At 35.5% G+C, this 25,067-nt stretch overlaps 1 protein-coding gene across 9 annotated transcripts in view; it reads right to left on the reverse strand.

Annotated features, from left to right (window-relative positions):
* Window positions 1-211: 211 nt before the first annotated feature.
* Window positions 212-25,067, reverse strand: part of LOC127061766 (GATA zinc finger domain-containing protein 14-like) — a 148,947-nt gene continuing 124,091 nt past the window's right edge. For all 9 annotated transcript variants that reach the window (XM_050989150.1, XM_050989114.1, XM_050989104.1 and 6 more), the window contains 9 exons: window positions 15,650-15,721; window positions 15,255-15,458; window positions 14,944-15,135; window positions 14,102-14,336; window positions 9,648-9,947; window positions 9,326-9,428; window positions 8,966-9,224; window positions 8,633-8,811; window positions 212-7,701 (listed from right to left, as the gene is read on the reverse strand). In XM_050989150.1, coding sequence (XP_050845107.1) covers window positions 5,409-7,701; window positions 8,633-8,811; window positions 8,966-9,224; window positions 9,326-9,428; window positions 9,648-9,947; window positions 14,102-14,336; window positions 14,944-15,135; window positions 15,255-15,458; window positions 15,650-15,721 — 3,837 coding nt within the window. In that variant the 3' untranslated portion in view covers window positions 212-5,408. The remainder of the gene's footprint in view (window positions 7,702-8,632; window positions 8,812-8,965; window positions 9,225-9,325; window positions 9,429-9,647; window positions 9,948-14,101; window positions 14,337-14,943; window positions 15,136-15,254; window positions 15,459-15,649; window positions 15,722-25,067) is intronic.

The following is a 25,067-nucleotide window of genomic DNA, read 5'->3' on the forward strand; positions in this document are numbered from 1 at the left end:
TCCCATAAGAAAGATTTCTCTCTGCGGAGAAGATTTTCGGAAAGATCGTTAATCAAAATTAACTACTCTCTTTTATTTTTACGACTAAACTTCCTCAACCTTTCGTCATATTGGTGATCGATCAAAACTGATCCAGATTTTTGCTAAATAATCAAGGAATCGGACGAAGGTTATATTGAAGGGATGAAATAAATTTTAAGTTGACCAAATGTGCACAAAAAACGTGAATATAATAACAATAATATATATATATATATATATCTATATATAACGCATATGTATGTATACATGGTTCTTATTACAACAATTTCATCCTTTTATTTTATTATTTATTTATTTAATTTTTTTTTTTAATCCCTAGCCTACCCAAAATCGTCGGAAATGCGAATTCGGTTGATGAAATGTTCTTTCTCTCCCTCCCTCCCTCCCTCTCTCACTCTCTATCTCTTTCTCACTTTACCCCTTTTTTTTTCTTCGATCATTCTTCTCTTTTATCTTCCCTTTTATCTTCTATCTTCTTCTTTCTCATCTATTTTGTTCTCACTCATTTCCCTATGGACCAATCTCGCTTGGGAATTCCAGTTTCCGACGTTGCTCTCACCGATATAATGCAACATGTAAATTTTATAATATATTAACATCTGCCTTTCTTCTTCTTCTTCGTCTCCTTCTTCTTCTTCTTCTTCTTATATTTCTATTTATTTCTTTTTTTATGCATTTTTTTTTTCTTTTTCATTTTTTTGTTTAATTTATTTTGCCCTTACTTCTGGACTTCTTAAATACGAGGCGCCTATCTATAAACGCAGTTACAAAAGATTTTTGCCCTAAACCTTTTTGTTATCCTTTTTTTTCCCTTTTTTTTTCTTCTTCTTCTTTTTCTCTCTTTCTTTCTTAAATCATCCCCCTTTAATTACCATTTACACATTTCGATCTTCCTTCTCTACTCAGTAAAGCTGTACTGAATTATTGTATATGCGTATAGTTTTCTATGTGTGTGTATATGTGTGCGTACGTGCGTACGTACGTACACGCACACGTGTACTTATGTATCTTCTCCGTGTTCGTGTCTACATATGTACGTTTATTCATTTTACGTGAGTATTCTTGACAAATAAAGACCGGAATTATTCTTTTCTTCCTTTTTTTTTCCCATTTTCTCTTTTTTTCTTTTTTCATTTTTCTTTCTAACAATTGTCTTTGAGAAGGAATGTAGCAGATTGAGTAAATATTTACAATTATGCGTTCGAAGAAACGCGACGAATGTAATGTATATGTACGAGGGACAAGTGCGTGTGGCAAAAATCGTTCGGTCTCCAAATCGTATCGATCGTTTTTTTCGATCATGATCGATACTTTGGAAAGTTAAAGGATCTATTGAAAAAAATGTCTTTCTTCTCTCTCTCTCTCTCTCTCTCTCTCTCTGTTTCGTCCGTCTTTTTTCATTTTTTTGTTTTTCTTTCAAAAACTTTGCCACAGTCTTGTATCACGCGATATAATAATCTAAATTACACGATTTTAAAAGACGATCGATAACTATGCTTCGTTGATAATTTCCGATCCGCTTAGCCCACAGCCTCGAGATAATACAACGGACAATTGACTCGCATCGAACGACGTTTCTCAATCATTTTCATTTTTGATTCTCTCTATTGTTTATATTCTGATTATTTCATATTAACGATTTATGGATGAGATATATATATATATATATATATATATATATATAAATATATATATATATAAATATATATATATAAATACACATATATGATAAAACTCGTTGTCCTACGAACTATTAAAATTATTTAGTAAAAACAAAAAAGGGGATGAGAGGGACGTAAACGATTTTTTTGAACTTCCAACGAGAGGGAAATAATTAGTAAAACGAAAGTAATTTTTTAAAAAAGTTGTAAGAACGAAAAATATTTCAACTCTCGCTGTGACTTATATTTCTTGGCTATTAATGAATGATAATTCATTAATGCAAATATGATCAGATTTATTGTTCTATTTGAAAAATTAGAACGATCTCGAAAATAAAAAAGGGGAGAGAAAAAAAGGATACGATCTTGAAAATCCAAACGAGGCAGGAATAACTTGACAAAACCCGAGCAATTTTTGTTGTAACTAGAAGTTGTCGGGAAAAGAAAAAAAAGAAGAGATAAGGAAAAAAAAGAAAAGAAAAAATATTTATTCCCTGTAAGTTAAACAAGACGATGAGAGAAGGAAGGGATGAACTATGAGAGAAAGGGATTTTCTTCGTCGACGTTCTATCTCGTGCGAGAAATAAAAAGTGACAAGTGAAAGTTAGACGGCGTCGAGACTTTTCAATGCTAGAATGAAATTCAATGGTAAAATTTCGTTGGTTGGAAAGAAGAATGAATAAGCGAACAAGAAAAGAAAAGAAGAATAAAAAATAAAAAGAAAAATAGGAAAAAAAAGAAAGGAATAATAAAAATGACTCTCGAAGATGACGAAACGTTCGAGAAACGCGAGATTTTTAAGAGTTCGTCGTTAAAGCGGATGCGCGCCTTGTGTTGCATGCATCTGCATGTGCATTTGTGTCTCTGTGTGTGTGTGTGTGTTTATGTGTATGTACGTGAAAAACGGTTTACGATCTCTGAATGAACGTTTTTCGTTTCGTCGTTGAACGCAATGAGAAGTTGTCAAAGGACACGAGACTGGCGCCGAGGATTAACTTATCCGGAAATAAACTATCGTTGCGATGCGATGCGATGTGATGCGATGCAACGCGATACGATGCGATGTCCAGGAAAACGCGAATGGAAAACAGGGGTGGAATGATGGTAAGGGGTGAGAGGGAGCGATAGGAGGGTTCGGGTTGTTGGTATAGTAAAAGCGAAGCTCGACGTAAAACTTTTACGCGTGGCGACTATTAAAACAAAAAGTAAAATGAAATTGAAAGTGAATCAACAAGAAAAATAAAAAAAAGAAAAAAAAAGAGAAAAGATAAAAAGATAAAAAGAAAGAGAAAAAAAAAGAGATGGAAAAAAGAAAAGAGAAAAAAATAAACGAGTTGACGTACAGTGGGTCACAAAATTCTTTGAACACCCTTCGAAATTCTTTCAAGCTTTTTTTTTATAATAATCTTTACATCAAATGTATGTCATAAGAAGTTTATCCGTCATAAAGAAATGTTTTATTTACTTTTTTCCTTTTTTTTTCATCTTGGTAGTAATGTAATAAAGAATTGAAAATTAAGTTTTTTCTTTTTTTGCATTTTGTAAATATGATTGCTTCGCGTAAATTTGGGGATACATTGTATCATGAAATAATCAAGTGATCTTCGTACGAGTTAGATCGTTGAAATATCGATCGATCTTTTTCTTTTTTTTTTTCAATTTTTTGGCTTACTTTAAAAATAATATACGATTCTAAAAAAATGTACGAATATTTTGTTGACACACTGTACATACATAAATAAATACATACATAGATACATACATATATATGTATATACATGTATGCAGTATATAATTATTATCCTCGATCATAAGAAATTAAAAAAAAAATCATCAAGTGTCGCCATCTTGGTTGAAATAATTTCAAATAATCGTTAGGTACAGCGAAACGAAGTGATTATTTTTTTTTTCTTATTTTCTTCGGGGTATATATTATTTTTCAATATTTTTTTTCTTTTTATTTTTTGTTTTTGTTTTTTTTTTTGGTTTTTGTCTATATCATGTTATATTCTTTTTTTTCGATCACGTCGCTAGGATGGTCCCTAATCGTTTAATGAAAATGTCAGTCTCTCTGGAAAGGAAATGCCCTCGAAATATTGGCAGTGCGCGTTTGCTTCTCTCTCTCTTTCTCTCCCTCTCTCTCTCTCTTTCTTTCTATATATTTTTTTTGTAATTTTTTATCTTTTATTTTTTTTCTACTTTTCTGCGATAAAAAGCTGCGATTAGCTTTCCTGGCGAGTGTTCTTCTTTTGATTTTAAGATAGCAATTTCTAGCGATAATGGACTTTAATATGGACGTACTGGTTGGACGGACATCCATGTTAATGTTGAATATCTTTTGATTATTTCGTTTCTTCTGTATTTTTTTTTCTTCTCTCTCTCTCTTTTTTGTTTTCGTTTATTTATCATGTCCGGCTTCGGCTCTTCGAAAACGGCAACGCGAAGGAACTGTCGTTTGTCAAAGCAAAGAAAAAACATTTTTATTTGTTCTCTCTGTTGATTCGGAGTTCAAGCGATCTATCGAAATAATTTATCTCATGAGAGAGCTGGAGCGGATCGATCGTTAGTCTTCGTCTTTCGTAGTTTCACTGTTGCAAATATGTTGGTCCTGTAAGATTTTCAAATAGAGAGATTACTATCCCTATAGATAACGTAATGCAATATGTAATATAAAAATAATATACGATAGGAATTCGATCTTTTCGAGAAAATATTTGGATAAAGACGAAGACAGGTAGGATCGAATTATTATCTCAATGATTCTTTAAACTTTCAATTATAGTCGTATCATTGAAAATTATAATAATATCAAGTATTAATAATAATAAGAAGAATAATGATGATAATAACGATAACATGTCGAACCTAAGGTACATGCATTTATGCAGGTACAAATTTGCATGGCATACAAATGACGATACATTGAAACATACTGAGGGAAAACTTACAACGAATCATAACGTTCATGTGTTTCGGAAACGTACGGAAGCAAAATTCTAGCGAAAAGGGCATACGTTTATTAAAGCAACGTCGTTGTACCGTGAGAGCGATCGAGACAAGAGTTACGAGTGAAGCAACAACCATAACGTTGTGTGTCCTCGCACGGTTCAACCTCGGTGATTTTGACCAAAAACACGTAATATTCTCATAGGACTGTGAGCAAGTATCGAAACGAAAAGGGATAAACATCGAGCAAAAGCATATATGATTTTCAAATGATATTTACGTATAGTGAAAAGGGGACAAACACAAGACAACGACGATAATTTGCCACAAGCTATCATCGTAAAGTACATTCATTGTCGAGAGAATTCTGACCACGTGGAATAATGTCAGGGGTTTTGTAATAGGTTTAAAACTAAAGATAAACCGAAATACAATAAAACAAAATAAAACAAAATAGAATAAAATAAAATAAAATAAAATAAACTAGAATAAAAATAAAATAAAATAGAAAAAAAAACAAAATAAAAGAAGAACTGAAACGTACGCGTGAGAAGGAACGTCGTAAGGGGGAAATAAAAAAGAAAAAGAAGAAAAAAAAATAAAAAGAAAAAACAAGAAAAGAAGAAAAATCGGATAAAATAAAATTAAAAAGAAAGAAACAAAAACGATACCAAACGAAACGAAACGAAACGAAACGATACTAAACTAAACTAAACTAAATTAAACGAAACGAAACGAAACGAAACGAAAGAGAGAATCTCATTGCTGCTTCTTCTTTTTTTTCTTGTTGTTGACCGACGAGTCGACACCCCATAGATCGTACCATGGTCCGCACACGTTCTTGTCCCTTTCACGATCAGAATCTCTCCTTAATTTCGTCCTCGGTAATAAAGTCTTCTCCGCGACCGTTTGATCCTTAACAACGATGCAACTGTAAGTGGATTCCTCGTCGGAAGCCTCGGTTTCGCTGAAGCTACGTATTAGACCATTATCGTTCTCATTCGCATAATTCTTCTGTCCTCTCCTCTCGTTCCTCTTGGCCTCGTTGTTCTCCTTTAACTCGGCAACGATCATGTTCCTCTTTGCTTCGAGGCTACGTTTACGTTCCTTCTCGATTATCGCCTTTCTCGAAACGTTACCAACGAAGTATGCTCTCTCTTCCTGATGCATCCGATACTCCGATCTTTCGATGACCTTCGGTCTTTCAGCAGGAGTTGGAAAGTCTTCGAAATAATCGTTTTTATCTGGCACGTGAATCCTCTCGGCTGGCTTTGGCTCCTCTTGACTCGATTGTTCGTTCGTTAACGTAACGTCACTGTCATGTTTCTCAAGACTCCGCCTAGATGTTGGACTACCATCGGAGCTACGTTTCTTCGTTGATTTCTCAAGAGTGTTAGATTTATCCTCGGTCATCTCCTTCTTTATCATTTTCGGTATGTCAACGAGAGAACGATGCTGCCAAAGTGCCATACCCTCTAAAACGTCGGAATCCCTGCGGAACCTCCAAAAGGATTTAGTTCTCTTTACCAATTTCGGACTTTTCGTGTCGACCTCGAAGGATCTTCCGGTTTGAATCAAATGACCAACCGCGGTCGTTTGTCGAGGTAACAATGGTCTTCTGTCGTCCTTCAAAGTATTATTGTTGTTGTCGTTTCTCTCCAGACTATTGTTATGTTCGTTCCTTTCCATTCGTTGAAGATTACTTTGTTGTCCTAACATGGTCTGATAACCGTGTCTTTCGATTACTTTAGTTCTTTCTAATTTGGTCTCGAAGTTAGACTCGTAACCGCGTTCCTTGTCGAGCGACATAGGATCTCTGGTGAACCTACCTGTCTCACCATAAATAGCTTCCTCTTTATCCGAATAACAACGATCGCGGAAATAATTACCACGTACGTCGGTTGGCCTTTCGGGTGCTTCTTCCGAAGGTGGTCTAGGTCTTTCGAAACGACGACCAGAAGCTCGTTCTATGTTTCTATTTCTATCGGGATTCTTTTCGAACGTTCTCTCTCTTTCGTAGGTCGAACTTTTCCCAGATATTGCCGAAGACTTATCGAAATATCTATCCCTATCTTTTTCCAATCTCTGAGCCAATCGATTCCTATCACGTTCGTTGCTGTTGTACCTGTCATAACTATTCTGAAGTTGCTTCTCCTCTCTGTTACGTTCTAAGCTCTTGTAATCGTTTCTTCTTTCGATAAATTTCGGTGGACTGTGCTCCCGCGCATACTTCTGCGCCGTCTGTTCCAACTTTTGTGCGATATGTTCAACCTTCCTACCTGTTTCCGGTACGGTTATCGTACTCTCGTCGTCGCTATCCGACGAAGGACTCGACGACGTCTTTTCGTTTTCATATTTCGACTCGTCGTTCTCTAACGAACGATAACCACTTCTACGCGAATTTCTATCCTGATTATCGATTCTATCGTTGTAATATTTCTTTTGATAATCAACACCAGAACCATACGTATCCTCTTCTTCGTCGTCCATATCCAACTCGTCCTCCTCGGTTTCCTCTTGTTCCTTGTTATTACCGCGCTTAGAATTTTCTCGGCGCAAACTCGACTGAGTTTGTTCGTTATTTCTTCTGTTAGAGTTTCTGGTTGACGACTCCTCGCCGGTAGAAAATTTATTTCGATGATTTGGATTTGGCCGTACACGGGAATCGTATTCGTTCTTTTGAACTTTATCTTGAATTTTCTTACCCCGTTTACCAGTAGTAGATTGACCATTCTCCAAAGTACTACGATTAGAGTAGTCACGAGTATTCTGTCTATCCTGAGTGTTATCATAACGCCGGTTACCACTGGAATATCTCCCCGAAGTTGGCTCGTCGTTCTCGTTGTTTTGATTCGCGTTAGACTCTGCCCACAAGTCCATCGCCGTTCTATAAAGTTGCCAGCTCTTCTCATCCCGCGATATCGTCTTCCACGAATCGTTCTCCCAATTCTTCTCGTTCGAACTTTTCTGATCGTCCTTCGATTGTTGTTGAAGTTGTTGCTTCCCAGACGACTCGGTGATTCTTTCAGGACGTGGCTTTCTTCGACGTTGTCTGTTTTATCGTTCAGGCTCAGGATGAGTAAAAAAAAAAGAAGTGTGCAGATGGAGAGAAAGAGAAAGAGAAAGAGAGAGAAAGAGAAAGAGAGAGAAAGAGAAAGAGAGAAAAGAAGAAGAATAATAGATAAACTACGTGATGAGAGGCAGATGAGGACAACCAAGAGAGCCAAAAGGTGAAAATGTGATTCGTTGGTACGCTGTACAGCTTGCATATGCGATGAACAAAGAAAAAAAAAAAAGAAGAAAAAACTTGGATCGTGTGTGAAGGGATCATGTCGGATGTGTCCTGGTGTTTCGGAGCATAGGATCCAAAAGAAAAGTGTGAGCCATCACCACGTCGGATTTTAGTTCCACCGACCACGATAACGCATGCGGAATCTACAAATAACGAGAGAAAACGATATCGTCATAGCAAATAAAGAAAAGCGTAGGCTCTGTTAACGTACCGCAGGTGGCAGGGTCGATCCTCTCATCGTTAATCCTACATTTTTTTTTTTTTTTTTTTTTTTTAATCAGCCCGATCGAGGCAGTTGGGGAGTAGTATCTTAATGACGGCTACGTCAGAAAAACGCAGCTATAAAGAGATCTATAGTGTCTCTAGCATATACCAAATACCAAGTAATAGCGATTAAAAAAAAAAAACATAAAGATGAACAATATATATGTATATATATATATGTATGTATATATATGAAAAAAAAATAAAAAAAAAAAGAAATTTTTATGCGGGCCACAGCTATCTTACAAAGCTCTTCCAATCCTTACGCCTAATCTCATTCAAACAGGCAGAAGCGTTCCAATCTAAAATCTAATATAGTAAATCTTATATCTTTATCTTTCGAGATAGCGATCGAGTAAGTTAGAATGAAAGATCCCAAAGTGTGTCTCCGGTGTGCAATCGAAATCTACAATAGAATATTTCTTACCTCATGGCCTCGTCGTCGCTATAATCGATATCCGGTTGAGCAGGTGGTTCGTTAGAAAATCCACTATCGTTGCTACTGTGAAGTGAAGTCACCGCTTGGGGTGGTGGAATTGGTGGGACAGGTGGTTGAACTCTACGACCACCAGCTAAGACAGTTGGTAATGTACCCGATGGACGGATCTGGTAGAAAATAGAAACAAATTTATCATCGTATCGATGACGAAGATTAACTTTCAATCGAAAAGTGATAAGGACAAGTAAAAAGAAAGAAAGAAAAGGAAAAAAGAAATATATAAATGTGATATACGACTCGGTATGACACATTTATTCTCACCGATTTAGACTGACGAGCCGTAGGAGTAGCTAAATTGTGTGCACTGTTACTATTAGGGACATTCGTTGGTGTTCCACAGCTATTGGTGTTATTATTATTGCTATTGCTGTTCATGTTATTGCTTCCAGAACCATGATGACCACTCGATAACTCGTCGATGCTACTCGGTGTGACTGGTGGACGAGAGGGTGGTGGTTTACACGGTGGAATTGCTTGTGGTTCCGGTGTTCTACCGTTGCTTGCACCATGACTAGGCGATCTTTTTACATCATGTTATATCAGATATTACATTAATTCTCGATACGTTATCGATCATTATAATTATTGATCGAAATTCACAAATATTCTATATACACTTACCCTAAACTATCGTCGATAATAACTTCGGTGTACGCAAGCGGAAACCATCCTGAACTTTGCGTACGCAGATTTTCACCGAATTGCCAGCCCTTTTGACGATCACCTAACAACGATTAACGATCCGCATATCAATTTCAAATATCCATTTGAAAGTTTCAATTGCAAGAAATCTAACTAGGGAAATCCTGCCAATTAACGTTAATCACATCCTGTTCTTTAGAATTTCAATGACAATTCACGAATAGAATCGCAACGAATTAATGGCGATTGCGAATGGGAAAGTGGAATGGGATTCTCTCTGATCGGATTGGCAAGGACTCACCCATCAGTGCGATGAGATCACCCTCGAGAAAGCTCAACTGATTCTCTCCGGAGCTGAGATAAGCGAAGAGTGCTCGTGCGAGTGGTGCATCTCCCCAACCCCCAGAAATCGGTCCTGTGCCGTTGCCGCTGCTACTGCCTCCTCCACCTCCGCCTCCGCTACCGCCTCCACCTCCTCCTCCACCACCACCACCTCCTCCTCCTCCTCCTCCTCCTCCTCCTCCTCCTCCTATTCCTCCCCCGCTGCTACGAGAAAGCGGCGGAGCCATGGATCTGGGTCGTGGTGGAGTTTCCGGAACCTCTGCAAACACAAAAAGAACCTTCGTGTAATATCATTCAACTTTGGTCGTTCACTGTGTGCAAGATCTATTTTCCATGTTCTGCGTGTTCGGGGAATTACCCAAGAAAAGAAAAGAAAGCAGAGAAAAAAGAAAGAAAGATTCAATTTTGAATATTATTTCATTTCAAGAAATTCCAAAGAATAATGGGAATGGATCTAACGATTACTAAGAAAGTAAAACCATCGTTTCTTTTGAAATTATTGATTTCGGATTAAGTAATTTTGAATCGATGCATTTGATGCTGGGTTATTCGTTTAAATATTCTATGTAAAAGTGAGCTCGTATTAATGTATCGATGTTAAAACTTAAAGGTAAATATTTGCTGTGTTCATACGATGAAATTCAAAGAAATTTCAAACGGTAGAGATCGTTGCATAAATTATACTTAATTATTCCCGAGTTCTTCTTTCTTTACCAGAACGTTTTAAATATTTTCGTTTGACTTTCGTGAGAAGTTAAAGAACCGTAAAGGATAAAAATGATCATTGCATATGTATATAATACTTTTATGATAATTCCATGCAAAATAAGAATATTTCTTGTATATTTTTCCGCTTCACGGTGATCTAGGATGAAACCATGCATGAAAGAATTATCAACGGGTCTTTCTCATTGTCAATGTCGTTATGGGAAGGAATATAGGATGTAGAAAAGGGGAAAGAGAATCCTGTTTCGAATTTATGGGCTATTGTATGGTACGGTACAGGAGGGGTTAGAGAAACTACGCGGAACGAAATATGCGTTGGGTTAAAGATTCCGTGTGATACGAAGATTTATAATAATTGAAAATCTAGTGGATAGAGACCCGGTGAAGACGATGAACGAGCCGCGATGCAACCGAAACTTCTGCCGAACGATTAACTGCTGGTATAATTTAGAAAATACATCTTTGAAATTATGATACGGCAAAAATCACCCTTGTGAAACTGAACGGACGATTGTATACAGTACGATTCCGAAAACGCTAGATAAATAATAATTATTGCTACCATCATTCATGAATTTTGAATTACAAATTTTTCATTCGTCATAAAAAAAATATTGAATATTCAAATGTTTCTTCTTTTTTTAATGCAAATTACGAAAAATTCGAAATGATTACGGATTAAATAAACAAAACAAAATAAACAAACAAAAAAGAAGGAAAATAATCTCGTGAAACACGAGATTTTCAATTCGAAAATCTGGTACCGCGTTAGTAGATGAGATTATAAGAGGGATAATGATTTATGCATCATCGACTTTGGGATATCTACACGAATAGCTTGAAATAAAACATGGAAAACGGCAATTTTGAATAGCCCGAATCCAACCCCCGTATCTATATGTATATCTGTCTCCCTTCGCGATTCTATTCAAAACTACCCTCCAATATTATCCGCGCCGTCTGTGTTTCCAAACGAGCTCGGGTTAAAGAGGATTTTCAAAGGTCAGTGTAATATCGAATATGTGCTCGTCGGAAACCGTGAAATTACTGGAGCGAAAGAATTACGAGTAAACGCATCGCGCCAACGTGCTTGCATTTCTTAATCCACGTTAATTTCAATATTCGTTAATTTTCCATGAATTTATTTACTTAAAATAAACATTACGCGGCCATTATAATTACGTCGAGACGTATTTTTCGAACGAATATGAAAATGGAAAGGTAATAATAACGTTTCAAAAATTTCTCTCTCTCTCTCTTTCTCTCTCTTTTTCACTATTAACTCAGGATCAACAAAAGTAAGTATTTTCTCGGCAACATCGAAACATTACCAACTGGTTGGTTGTTTTGGAGGGAGAGTGGGTTTGATAGAAGAGAAGTAGACTAATACAGGTAGGTAGAAAATCATTCGAACGTCGAATCACTTGGCAAACAATCGACTGATTTGTGATTCAAACGATATCGAAAAGTATTACGTAGGAGTAACGTGTGCGAAATCAGTGAACATTGTAATTCGAAATAACAAGAGAGAGAGAGAGAGAGAGAGAGAGAGAGAGAGAGAGAGAGAGAGAGAGAGAGAGAGAGAGAGAAATGAAAGAGACGGTAGTTGTGATGGTGTCTCGGGGTGAGCAAGTTTTCACGGGGTAAAAATGCCTGCTGGGATGGTCCAGCGTGGCGCGTAGGAAACAAGTACGTACGTACATACGTATATACATATACGCGTGCAGGTATACATATACATATACATTGGTACTACTTGAGCGTTCGGATATTCGCAAATTAGCAAGCTATTTCGAGTGCGTCGCTTGGCAAAAAAAAAAGAAAAAAGAAAAAAAAAAGAACGCATTCGAAGTGGGTTGGGAAAGCGGCTGCTAGAGGAGGGTAGGATGAAGGAGGGAGGTCACGAGCTTTCGATCGATTTCGCGCGTCGGTTTGCCGGCAATTCGATCGGCGAGCTTTCATGATCTCCCTCCCATCTCTCTCTTTCTCTATCTCCCTCTCTTTATCTCTCTTTCTCTCTCCATCTCTGTTTCTCTCGCTTTTCGTTACGATCCGAGTGGAAAAATTGCAAATCCTCGAACGGCGAGGGCAAATAACAACCGAAAGAGCTCGACACTCGATGGGTATACCAACCCTCGCTGATGGTTACCCCCTCCTCTTTAACATCCCACTCACCACCACCCTCACCACCCCTTTTCTACTCTGCTATATATATACTTCTCCCTTCGCGTCGATGATGACGGTGATGATGCTGTCCACCCGCGTAAACGTTACTCTGTATTCGTTCGATCCTCTTCTAACTGTTTAGCGAACACTCCTGGCTTGTTCGAGCTTCAACATTTTGTTACGTTCGCATGAATGCAAACGTACGCGCTTTGACGCTCCGATTCGATAGTAAGAACAATTTTCGGTCCAATCATTTCGATTGGAAATTGATAAGAATGTTAAGGATGCTAATAAATATCGAAATATCGTCGAGCACGTATCGCGACGTATATTCTTTCTCGTTGAAGGAAAAAAGAATTGAAAGAAAAAATAAATAAATAAATAAACGAATGATTTGTTGTACCTCGAATGATTTTTAATAATAATAATAAAAGAAGTTAATCGGAGAGTAGATACGTATATATATTATAATCGAATCGAAAATTTTTGTCGATATCGTCGATTGTGTCATTCGGAGAGGTAATCATCTTTTTCATTGATAAAGTAAAACTTTCACTGAACAAATATATATGTATGTATGTATACATATTTTGTAATACCTCGAATAATTTATAATAACAAAAGAAAGGTGAAAAAATAAAATTGTGGGAATTTCGAGTGCGGTTAATTTGATTATCTTTCAATAATTAAAAATAATCAACGTATGATACTCGTAGAAACACAGAGAAGAGAGAGAGAGAGAGAGAGAGAGAGAGAGAGAACGTTTTCATTCGTTTTGCTTTTAGTTAAAGGCATATTCAAATTACATAGAGCGCAATCGATACATGCTCGATCCCTTCTGAATCCGTAACTAAAGTACTAAAAGCTTGCGCGTCAGATTTCTACTCGGACCTCCCCTATAAATTCGATTACAAGGCTGAAATCTATACCACCAACCTCCTCGTACTGATACTTCTAATAATGTTTTAACGCAATAAAATATTTTGCGTACGTGTTTAAAGAAAATGAATAAATAAAATTTTAATTAAACAATATAGAAACAATTTTAATTAATTTCTTTTTTTAAAGATATCCGAAATATTCGTTACTCCAGGATTATTATCAATCTTCAGTATTTGTTCGTTCATTATCTTGGATTATTTTAAATAAAATATTTTGATTATGATTCTCAAAATTATTCGACATTCCGGACAATTGAATAGCATTGCTTTTGTCAGCTGTAATTATCGAATATAATTTTTTTCTGTCCTTATAAAATACATTTTAGGAAAGTCTTTTCATTGATAACGAATCATTATCAATTGTTGTCGATTTATAAAGTCGACATGTAATTAATATTATTACAACGAATAACAAACTTACTTTTTTATTTATAAAATGAACAAAAATAAAATGGTAATATTAAATATGTATACGATTATTTATCCGTTAGATTCAATGGTTACCACTATAAATGATCATATGAAAAAAAAATGAAGAAAAGAAAGAAAAAAACAATATAACAAGATAGTTTCCTTATACCTGGACCGAGAGATAGCGTGGAAGCATGCAAATTGGCCTCTGATCGTGCTCTGGAAAGCACAGCTGGTAAATGCGGTGGTGGTCCGTGATGAGCACTGGAGGGTGTGTTGCCAGATGGTGGACCAAGACGAAGTTCCAAACAAGAACTATCCATGCTTCGTGTTTTCCTCAATTGTGAGCTCATTGTTAGTTCGGATCCACCATTTTCCTCGTCCTCAGGCCAGAAAGAGACTTGCTAAGATGGATAAGAAACAAATTTTTTCTTTATTAACTTTATGGAAATTCGATTAATTAAAAATTAACGTATCGTTTAATTTGTAAACGTTTTTTTTTTTTTTTTTTTTTTTTTTAAGAAACATAATTTAATGTATTAAATGTATAATAAAAATGATTGATTATGAAGATGGAAACCAAGGACACCTAGATACTTTACTTATTCTATATATTGAATTATTTATAATTTTTTAATAGCTATTATTCATTTCATACTTTATTTTTTGATAGTGGACGTACAAATATTTCTTACAGTTACTAAATAATATATATATATATGTGTGTATATATATGTATTATTATATTACTCAATTATTAATCATTATTGTTATCCCGTAATAATATGGTTACCACTAGATAATGTTCACAATAGCTATTATAGAAAATAATAATGAATCAATATTATTAATTTATTATTGTTAGTTAACAATGATTTTCTAAAACGATTCGATTTCCAATAACATTCGTTCCTATTCTGAATCTATAATTATTTGTCGAAAATTTCGAAATGAAAGGACCGAAGTTGAATTGAAGCAAGGCTGTCGTTCGACGCTCTCTTGCAAACTTACCCTCAGTCTCGAAGCGAACATGTCCTCAACGGATTGTGGCAAATACTCTCTGGTGGCTGCAACTTCGCGCCATTTGTCAACCGATGGATGAAGAGCAGCGAGTGCGACTTCGTAAAAGCTGGCGCAATGCTTTGCCAAAGAACATTGTCGTTCAAGGACAAATCCGTACCTTCTTCTCTCTTGTGTCATAGCCTGGAAAGGGGAAACGAAAAGACGTAAAAAAAAAGATAAAAATTTTTTTTTCTTTTTGTTTTTTTTTTAAAAATAATAATAAAAAAATATAGAAAGAAGAAAAAGGAAAGATCACTCACGTTTTTTAAACTTTGCTCACAAAATGCATCGAGTTTCGATTTCTCTTCCTCGAGTATCTGCATATTCTTCAATTCTTTATCCATCGCAAGTCCACTTTTGCCAGCACCCCTTGATTTTTTTCTCTGTTTTTTCATAGTTGCCGCAGCTTTGCTGTAAGTCTCAGATCTGGTCTTATGTTGTTGGAGGAACTTCTTCTGTTCGCTCTACGTGGGAACGCAGTAGGGCCAAAAGTTAGTCTCTCAGTTATTTCTCTTACGAATCTCTCAAGCAAACGTGCATACATACATATGTATTCATATATATATATATATATATATATATATATATATATATATATATATTTATATGTATGTATGCATGTACGTACGTATATATGTAACGTCTATATACTAACCTGAACAACCTTCGTGTCTTTCTCCAAGTTCGTTTCTAAGGGTACCAAGAAATCAACGTAGAACGCCTTCAGCTGAAACAGTCAAGAAAAGAGAAGGCGTGTTAAGTGGGCTTTCAAAAGTGGAAGAACTTTAATGCATACAGCGAGAAAGAAAGAGAAAAACGAAAAGAGAGAAACAGAGATAGATAGATAGAGAGAGAGAGAGAGAGAGAGAGAGAGAGAGAGAGAGAGAGAGAGGGAAAGAAAAAGAGAGATAAAGAGACGACGTGACGAGGACCCCAAGCGAAAGCTTAGGTAATGAGACACTTTTACGTTGTAGATAGTGTAAGAAAAAGTCACTCTCCTTGTAAAAGTTAAAGTTAGGGCAGCAGACCAAACTGGATGTTTTTCTCGTCTTTCTAATTCTGACCTATTTCTGAAGTCAACTCACAGTAGTCTCAGTTTGAGAAAAATGACAAAAGAGAGAACATTGGTGGGTGCTACTGTCTCGACTTTGAACAGCTTATTTTTCTTTCTTTTTCTTTCTTTCTTTCTTTCTTTTTTTTTCTTTCTTTTTCTTTGCTATCCAGTGTTTGACAAAGGTGTTTGTGAGCTCGACGTGTGGACGATTCTTCTTTTACAGGAACATCTTTTCCCTTCGTTACGAGCTTAAATTTTTATCAAGCTTCACCCTTCGAACTTTTCTTTCTTAAAACGCTTCTTTCTTTCTTTTCTTTTATTTTGTTCCTTTTCTTTCTTCTTTCTCTCTTACCGAACGATACCTAATTTCCTTTTCCTCTTTTCTTTTCTTTTCTTTTCTTTTTATTAGACGCTCTCAGCGAACTCGTTCGAATCAACTGACGAAGTAAATTAATGAACGAAATGAATTATCGAATTATCTTTTATTCTTTGATTGGAAAACTTTGGATTTTATTGATAATGTTCAATTTGCTCTCTTTCTTTCATTCTTTCTTCTCTCTCTCTCTCTCTTTCTCTTTTCTTTGTTTTATTAATTAAAGAAAGCTCTTCTACGTTCGTTAATGTTTTAAACGAGAAAACCAAGCTCGTTGCATAATACAATTTGATAAACGTTCGCTAGGCGTGAGAAAACCACGGTATATCTTTCACATATGTAGGTATACATATATACGAAAATGTATACATGTGTATAGGTAGATACAATCTACCCAAGTCTCATAAGCAACCGTGAAACGTAGCCGCATAAGGCAGCTAAATCATAAAACCACCGGCATAGTTATCGTTGCGCCTGGGTAAAAACATACTGCGAATTATCGTCGTGCTTGTAGAATATTTCCAAATATTACGATCTTCTTTGTCAAAAAAGAAACAATTATTTTACATACATATTTTTGAATCATTAATTATTGTTTAAAGCAATCATAAATAATTTTAGCTTTTGGATTATTAACATTAACTCAATAATAATAATATATCTATATTGAAACGTTCTTTTCACTTTTAATATTTTCCTGATAGAATCGTAAAAATAAGAAAAAAGAAAAATTTGGAATCAAAAGAAATAAAACAGTTTTATCAGCAGATATTGAATTAATCATAATAGTAATATTACCACCATTACTATTATCTAATAATGATGACAATAACAAACGAACAAAATAATATTAATACTACGCTTTTATCGAAACGTTCATGTTCCACTTTTAATCTCTTCGATAGAATTTTATCAAAGAGAAAAAGAAAAAAGAATCGTATGAATCGAGAAAGAAAATTCATTCTTTTATTTTCCATCATCCTTTTACTCTAGGATAAAATTTTGATAAGATCAATTTCACCTACCCTACCCTTCTCCCACCCTTCGAAATATCAAGCACGTTCTCATCTGTCTTCGTACTTCAAAGTTCGACAAATTTTGCTTCCAAATATCGTTTTTTTTCTTTCTCTTTTTCTGTTTCCGTCTCTTCCTCCTCATTTTCCTGAATTTTCTGTAAATCGAATTCCGAAATCAAGGTGAGTAGCCACGCGCAAGCTTTCAATGGTCCAATTCAAACTTTTGCTTCTTCTCTTCTTTTGTGCGATCGATCAAAGGGAAGCCAAATCTAAATCGAACATACCTTCGATGTCGAACGTTGACCTGTGTGAAACATATGTACGTTTGCTCTTGCATCTTTCCTCTTTTCGTCTTTTTATGAAAATAAAAAAAAAAAGAGAAAAGAAGAAAAAAGCAGAGAAATAAAAAAATAAAATAAAGAATTGTATTGTTTCAAAGGATCAAGACTTTTTTCCTTTGTTTCAATCAAAATTTCTTTATTTCTTTATCTCTCTCTCTCTCTCTCTCTTTCTCTGTCCTTTTTACTTAGACACTCTATCTCATTCTACCTAAAGAATTTTTCAAACCTTTGAGTTGAGTTACGTGCTGATTCGATCACAAAGGATTCGAAAATCAAACGAAACGAAACGACTCGACTCTCTCTCTCTTTTTCTTTTCGACTTCGTCATAATATTTTTCGACTGAACGTAATAAAACATATATACACACACATACATACATATACACGGAGAAAAAGAAACGAAGAGACACTTGCTTTTTTTATCCATTTTTACAGTAAAATATTGGAAAAGAGAAAAATAAATAAATAAATAAATAAATAAATATATATATATATATATATATATATATATAGAGAGAGAGAGAGAGAGAGAAAGGGAGAGATAAAAGTTCGAGAAATCGAATGAATCGTGCGATATCGATGCGAACGATTGGAAGTTGATCGAGAGTTTGAATCTTTCAAAATCGTTCAAGTTTTTCTTATCTCTTATAAATTAGCTGTGATATCGACTAACCTAGCTCTCTCTCTCTCTCTCTCTACCTGACACCTACTAACTCCCATCTCTTAACATGATAAACGACGTCGATTCCCTACTACTTAGATATAATTCAATTTCGTAGGGTAATATTCGAAAAGCATCGATGTTGACGGCGTTATAACGTTTTTTTTTTCATACATCTGAAAATTTTTCGTGCAAAAAACGGTCTTTTTGCATCTTTTGGCTAGGATGTTCAAAATGGAAAAAAAGAGAAAAAAAGAAAGAGAGAGAGAGAGAGAGAGAGAGGGGAAGAAAGAGGAAGAGGAAAAGAGAGAGAGAGAGAGACACTTGGAATATGGAAGAGAGCCAAATTGGCCCGTCCCCAATACTCAAGGTCACTGGCTGGAAGATGTTTCTTGTGAAAGAAGTAAATGGTAGGGTGGTAGTGGTAGAAGGGGTTGAAGAGGAGAGGATAAAGGGTGAATTTCGAATAAAATAGGTCGATCCGTAACTCGTCGATCTCGAGTGCTACCTATTCGAAGAGAAGATGCCAAAATAAGAACGATAAAGAAAGACAAGGAGAGAAACAAAGAGAGATAGAAAGAGAGAGAAAGAGATAGGGAGAGACACACAAAGAGAGAGAGACAGAGACAGAGAGAGAGAGAGAGAGAGAGAGAGAGAGAGAAGTATGACGATAGGATCTCTCGAGGGAACGCGTCTGGAAAAAGTACTTATGTACATACGTATTTTTGAGATAAGACACACGTTTTATGTGCATGCTATGCAAAAACGTATATCAATGTGTATATAGGGTGTTGGATGTTTCTTCTTTTTTATAAATGCTGACAAAATATATATGTATATATATTATTCGTTACAATATAAATGTTATATGAAATTTTTAAGTTAATAATGTTTAGTTGGAACAATCATAAAATAAATTATCGAACGATCTAATTTTTTTATGATCGAAATTTGTTAATTTTTTAAAATAATTCTTGACCCTTCATCTTGTACCTGTCTGTGAAATTTATGATTTATCTTTTATCACGAATTTATAAAAACGAACGATTTTTTAAAATGATGTTAAAATTTATGTTAACTTCTCGTTGATTTTCGTACAATATTCACTTTTGCTTTTGTTCTTCTTTACTTTTACACGATGGAATAACGTTGACAACAACGTTTATTAAAAAAAATCTTATTTCGACATTTTGTACACGTATGTGTGTATGTATGTATGTATGTATATATGTATATATACGTACATATGTAATGTACTCGTACGTACTTACAAACTTGGAGAGAGTGGAAGAGAAGTAACGCGAATCGCAGCGGAAAAAAGGACAATCGAAAAACTCCGAAACTCGATATGTGGTTACCGCGATGCGCTGTCAGCTCGCAAAGCGAGAGAGATAGACAGAGAGAGATAGACAGAGATAGAGAGAGAGAGAGAGAGAGAGAGAGAGAGAGAGAGAGAGAGAACACAAGCCGTAGTGGACAGCCGGTTAAAGGATGAAATACACCGTTGAATTCTCATCCAACTCACCCCTTTTTCACTCCATTCTCTCTCTCTCTCTCTCTCTCTCTCTCTCTCTCTCACGATTTTTTTTCAAAACTCCGCGGTATGACACGTCGATATTTTGAAAGCAAGATGACTGCAATTCCATTACGAGAGCTGACGATGTACGATGCTGGCACACGTTTGTTATTTAATTTTTCCAAATGGACCATCCTCGCCGATGACTTAACGTCAATCACAAACATTTTTATGTTTTTTTTCTTTCTTTTTCTTTTTTTTCTTATATATATATATACACACACACACACACACCCACACACACAGAGAGTACCTTTTTAGTTCCTGTTACGTGGAATTGTTTAAAATAAAAAAATAAGAAGAAACAATAAAAAAAAAAACATCTTCGACATTTGTAGACAACAAAAAAAAAAAAAAAGAAAATATTTTAAAGTTATTCGATCGCAAGAAGAGAAAGAGAGAAATAAAAAAAAAGGAAAGAAGGCAACAAGAAAAGAAATGAGAAAAAGTAAACGCGAGAGAAAGTAAATGTCTTTTTAGAAAGAACGTTTAAAGGAACGAAGAAGAATAAGAAGAAGACGGGAAAAGACAGTAGAAGCCGTTTGATTCGACAGAAAAGGAAGAATCCAATGTGCGAATCAAATCCATAGAACTGACGGGAGCTTTAGCTTTCGAACCCTTTTCTAGACAAGGGCGTCTCGTTCAAAGGGCCAATCGAAAAATATGAGAGACCGAGAGCTCACGCTCCCTTTTTCCAGATACCTCTACGTACATAGTGGTAGATTAGAAAATACTCGAATAGAGCAAACACAATGAAAAAGAGGTGGGCCATACTACCGTAAAAGTCTTCAATACGTTGCTTGGTTGGTACGAGGGTGCCCTTCCTGCTTTGTACATAACAACCCCTTCTTCCTCTCTTTCTTTCTTTTCTTTCACTCTTTTATCGTTCACGCTCTTTCACACTGATATTATTTGTCGATGAATTCAATGCCATAAAAGGACTAAAACACGGACTACGAGAGATCTATACAGCTGATTAAGAGTATCTTTTATTATTCGAACGTTTTTCAAGCATGGTGTTTTCTCTCTCTCTCTCTCTCTCTCTCTCTTTTTCATTTTTATTCTTCACTCGCCATTCTCATGCCATAAGTCACGAACGATAACGAACGATAACGAACGATAACGAACGAATCTGACGTTCGGTTTGGTTATCTTTTCCGTTGCATGCTCTGTGCAAAAAAAAAAAACAGAGAGAGAGATAGAGAGAATAACCATCGACAAGACGAATGCGTCCATAAATTAATGACGGATCTACACATTTTGCCGAATAAGCGTTAACCTCTACTCCACTTTTTCTTTCTTTTTGTTTTTCCTTTCGTTCTTATTTTACGATCGTTTTCCCTCTCGTCGAATAGTCCAGTCTGGATGGGAGCCAATTTTCTTTTTCCTTTTCTTCTTCTTCTTTCTTTGTAGAAACGTACGAAAATAATGTTTGTTTAAATCTGATAATCAGATAAAAACATGTCGGCAATCGGAATTACGGTGGTTCGCAAAAATTCGAAATAGATCTTTGTCGTTTCGTGGGAAAGAACTTTGACTTTGATGGATAATTCATCGTTCATGAATATTCATTAAAATGCAAATAAGGGATAGCTAACGAAGAAGCATAGGTATCTACGAAAATACGTTGGGAAATTTTCCGAACGTATGCGAAGAAACGAGAGTTTATGTATGCGTAGAACTTGCTCCGACGAAAGGGTTGAAAACAATCCGTTTAATAGGTATTCGTACTACCATCTAGGCTCAATGTATCGAAAAGTTTGCCTTCGAAGGGTCGTAGGCTCTTTTAAGCGATAGACTCGAATTTACAAAGAGGAAGAGAGTTACAGAGAAGATAGTTCGTATAATATTACGCATGTTACTTTAAAGAACAGATTGACAAATTTTTTACGTCTTCCTAAGGCACGAAATTTTTTTTTTCGTTTTATAAAGATTTCGAGAAGATTAATCTGATTCGATCTAAATCCTTTCGAAAGAAATCTTATGAAAAAATTTTAATGGGCATTATTTGATCGATGCATATGATTCATATTCTTTAATTCTGTATTTTTCTTTATTTTTCTCTTTCTTTCTTTCTTTCTTCCTTTTCTTTTCTTTTCTTTTTTTTCATTATCCATTTCTCTTTTTGATTATGCTCTCGTTGAGAATCAAAATTATTTATTCAAATATTTTCATGAATAATTTATCCCAATCTCCTCGATTCTCTTTTGCCCATTCTAATCCCAATTTTATTCGAATTTTTATCTATGCCGGTGATTGGAAATAGGATTTTTCTGTCTTTTTTTCTTTCTTTCTTTTTTCTCTCTCTTTTTTTTTTTATTTTTACGAGATGACGTTGAATATAAGGTAGAAAAAAAAGTGGAATCGTACCACGAGGTTATCGTAAAGAAAGGATTCTCTATGAATTCTAACGGACGACCTTTTGGATTATATCTAAGCCCTAGATAGTAAGACAGAAAAATGGGAGGACTGAAATTGAGAATACTGGAGACAATGCAATTCCGAGTTTCGCATAGTATAACTACGTTCAGAGAAATGCACGTGGTACCGAAGCGTCCGTGTCTAGTTGAAAGATTTATCATATCTTTTTCACCATCGAATATATGAAGTTTCGAGAGAAGAAAATATCGGAACAAAAATTTGAACGGATTTGACACGTTGATCATATACAACGAGTTACGTGGATGTTCGATCGTAATCTAATAATCGATTGATCGTTTAGAAATTATTTCTTATTGCATTATTCCTTTGAAAATAGATATTGATACTTGGGACATAACGTCGATAATTATTTAGTTTCTGACTTAGTCAGCTCCATTTATCAGCAAGAAACTTGTACTTGGTTGTATGATAGGTAAGAAACAACTTCGTACATAATTATTGCATATCGTACGAGGTTTGAAAGTAACTTACTGATAAATGGCGGTAGGTAGCGACGTTATCGACGACGCACAAAGTGTTGCATATATACAGGCGCTGTATACATACATATATATGTGTATACACGCACAAAGTGTTGCATAAATACAGGCGCTATAAACACACACACACATATATACATATACAGAGACTCGTATATATAAATTTACAGGCTTAACGCAAAAATTGGAAGAGTATCAAATAATATAATTAAGTGATTTATAATTAATATTAAACGGGGCAATAAATTCTCGAGGGTTACATTTAGAATAAATATAATAATATCGATTCGGACAAACAACCGCGGAAATGTTCGGAAATGCTCGGCATCGCGTTACTCGAGTGAAATTCGTAACGAGAACATGCCATTCCAGAGTAATTTAAAATAGAGAGAAACCACTGGTATAGAGATAGATGAAGAGTAATGGAGAAATAGAGACAAAGACAGAAACACACACACACACACAAACAGAAAGAGAGAGTAAAAGAGAGAGAGAGAGAAGTTATGTAACCGCAACTGCATTTACGGATTTCAGACCGATCGTTCGTAAAATTCCAACGTGCACGTTCGGAAATTCAAATCGAGGTTTCTCGATAATAATAACCGTTTTCTCGCCGGAGTAACGCTTACGACTGGTAGTAAAGGAAGTCGGTGGTTAGACTCACGTAACAAATAACAGTCCTAGATACGATTTGAACGAGTGAAAAACGACGTATATCGCAAAAGGAAAGAGTTCCTCGCGCTACCGAACAACATTTTCTATCCTTCTTTCAACTATTACTTCGACGATTACGACGACTACGACGACTACGACTAGGATGAATACGACGATGAAAACGACGACACAACGACGACGATGACGATGGTGGCCGTTCGTTCTGTACACGCGCTCGTTTCATTCCCCTACAAAGTATAAGCTTAGAGCCAATGTCATACTCGGAGTTTCGTAATGTCGTGCTATAACACCGGCGTTGTTATCGCAACGAAGCGTGGCGTTTTTACCCCCCATAGCACCCCTCTCCTCACACCATCACTACCACCACAATCACCACCATCACGAATACAACCACTACTATTCTTCTTTTACCTTTCTTCCAAGTCACGAAACAGAGAGAAAGAGAGAGGGAGTTATAAACTCGAACTAGACGATAAGAGGGTGGATCGTGCCAAAGAATTTTGTAAGTAAGTTCTTTTACGACGAGGAATTTTTCTTTCTTTCTTTCTTTCTTTCTTTCTATCTTTCTCTTCCTCTATCTCTCTCTCTTTCTCTCTTACTTTATCATTCAAGAAAAATTGAGATCAAGGAAAGATTATAATCGGCATAGATTTATTTATTTTCTTCTGAAGGAAGAGAACGTAATTACGGATATAATAAATCAATCGTTCGGTACGTCGAGAATTTAAGTATTTGAGAATGTGATGTACATATGTGTATAAAAGAGAGAATGAAGAAAAGAGAGAAAGAGAGAGAGAAGTGAAAGGGAGAACAGGGTGAAGGTGATGGGTATCGGGGTGCGTGAGAGAACAGAGAGTAGAAAAGAGAAATATGATTCCTCGTAACGATACTCATTCGGAATTCCTTGCAACTCTGGAAAAATCGTGTTTCGTTAGCTCGAATCCGAATGGAATTCAAGCTTCAAACGGATCGTGTGTAACGCGTTGCGTTGTCCTCGAGGGTGAGATCTATAAACGGGGAGGATCAAAGAGTTTTCCGTGGACTTTTGTGCGACCGGAGATGAGCCGAGGAGACGTATATATACATATATATACATATATACATACATATATATATATATATATTATATGTACATATGTGTGCATGTACGTATGTATATTTGTATGTATAAATAAAAAAAGAAAGAATGTACAGGGTGTTAAAAAAAAAATTAATTCAATATTTATATATAGAACACATTATCATGAATGAAAAAGTCTTTGTAAACATAGTTTGCAAAATTCATCGTTTTTGAGATATATACATTTTTGTATGTTATTGTTTTGTATATATACACACATACACATATTTACGTACATACATCATATATACATACATATGTATATATATATATATATATATATATATATATATATATGTCGGAACCTCTTTTAACTTTTCGATTAATATTCCAACC

The sequence above is a fragment of the Vespula vulgaris genome, chromosome 1 (assembly GCF_905475345.1).
Source record: "Vespula vulgaris chromosome 1, iyVesVulg1.1, whole genome shotgun sequence".
In the NCBI taxonomy this organism is placed as follows: domain Eukaryota; kingdom Metazoa; phylum Arthropoda; class Insecta; order Hymenoptera; family Vespidae; genus Vespula; species Vespula vulgaris.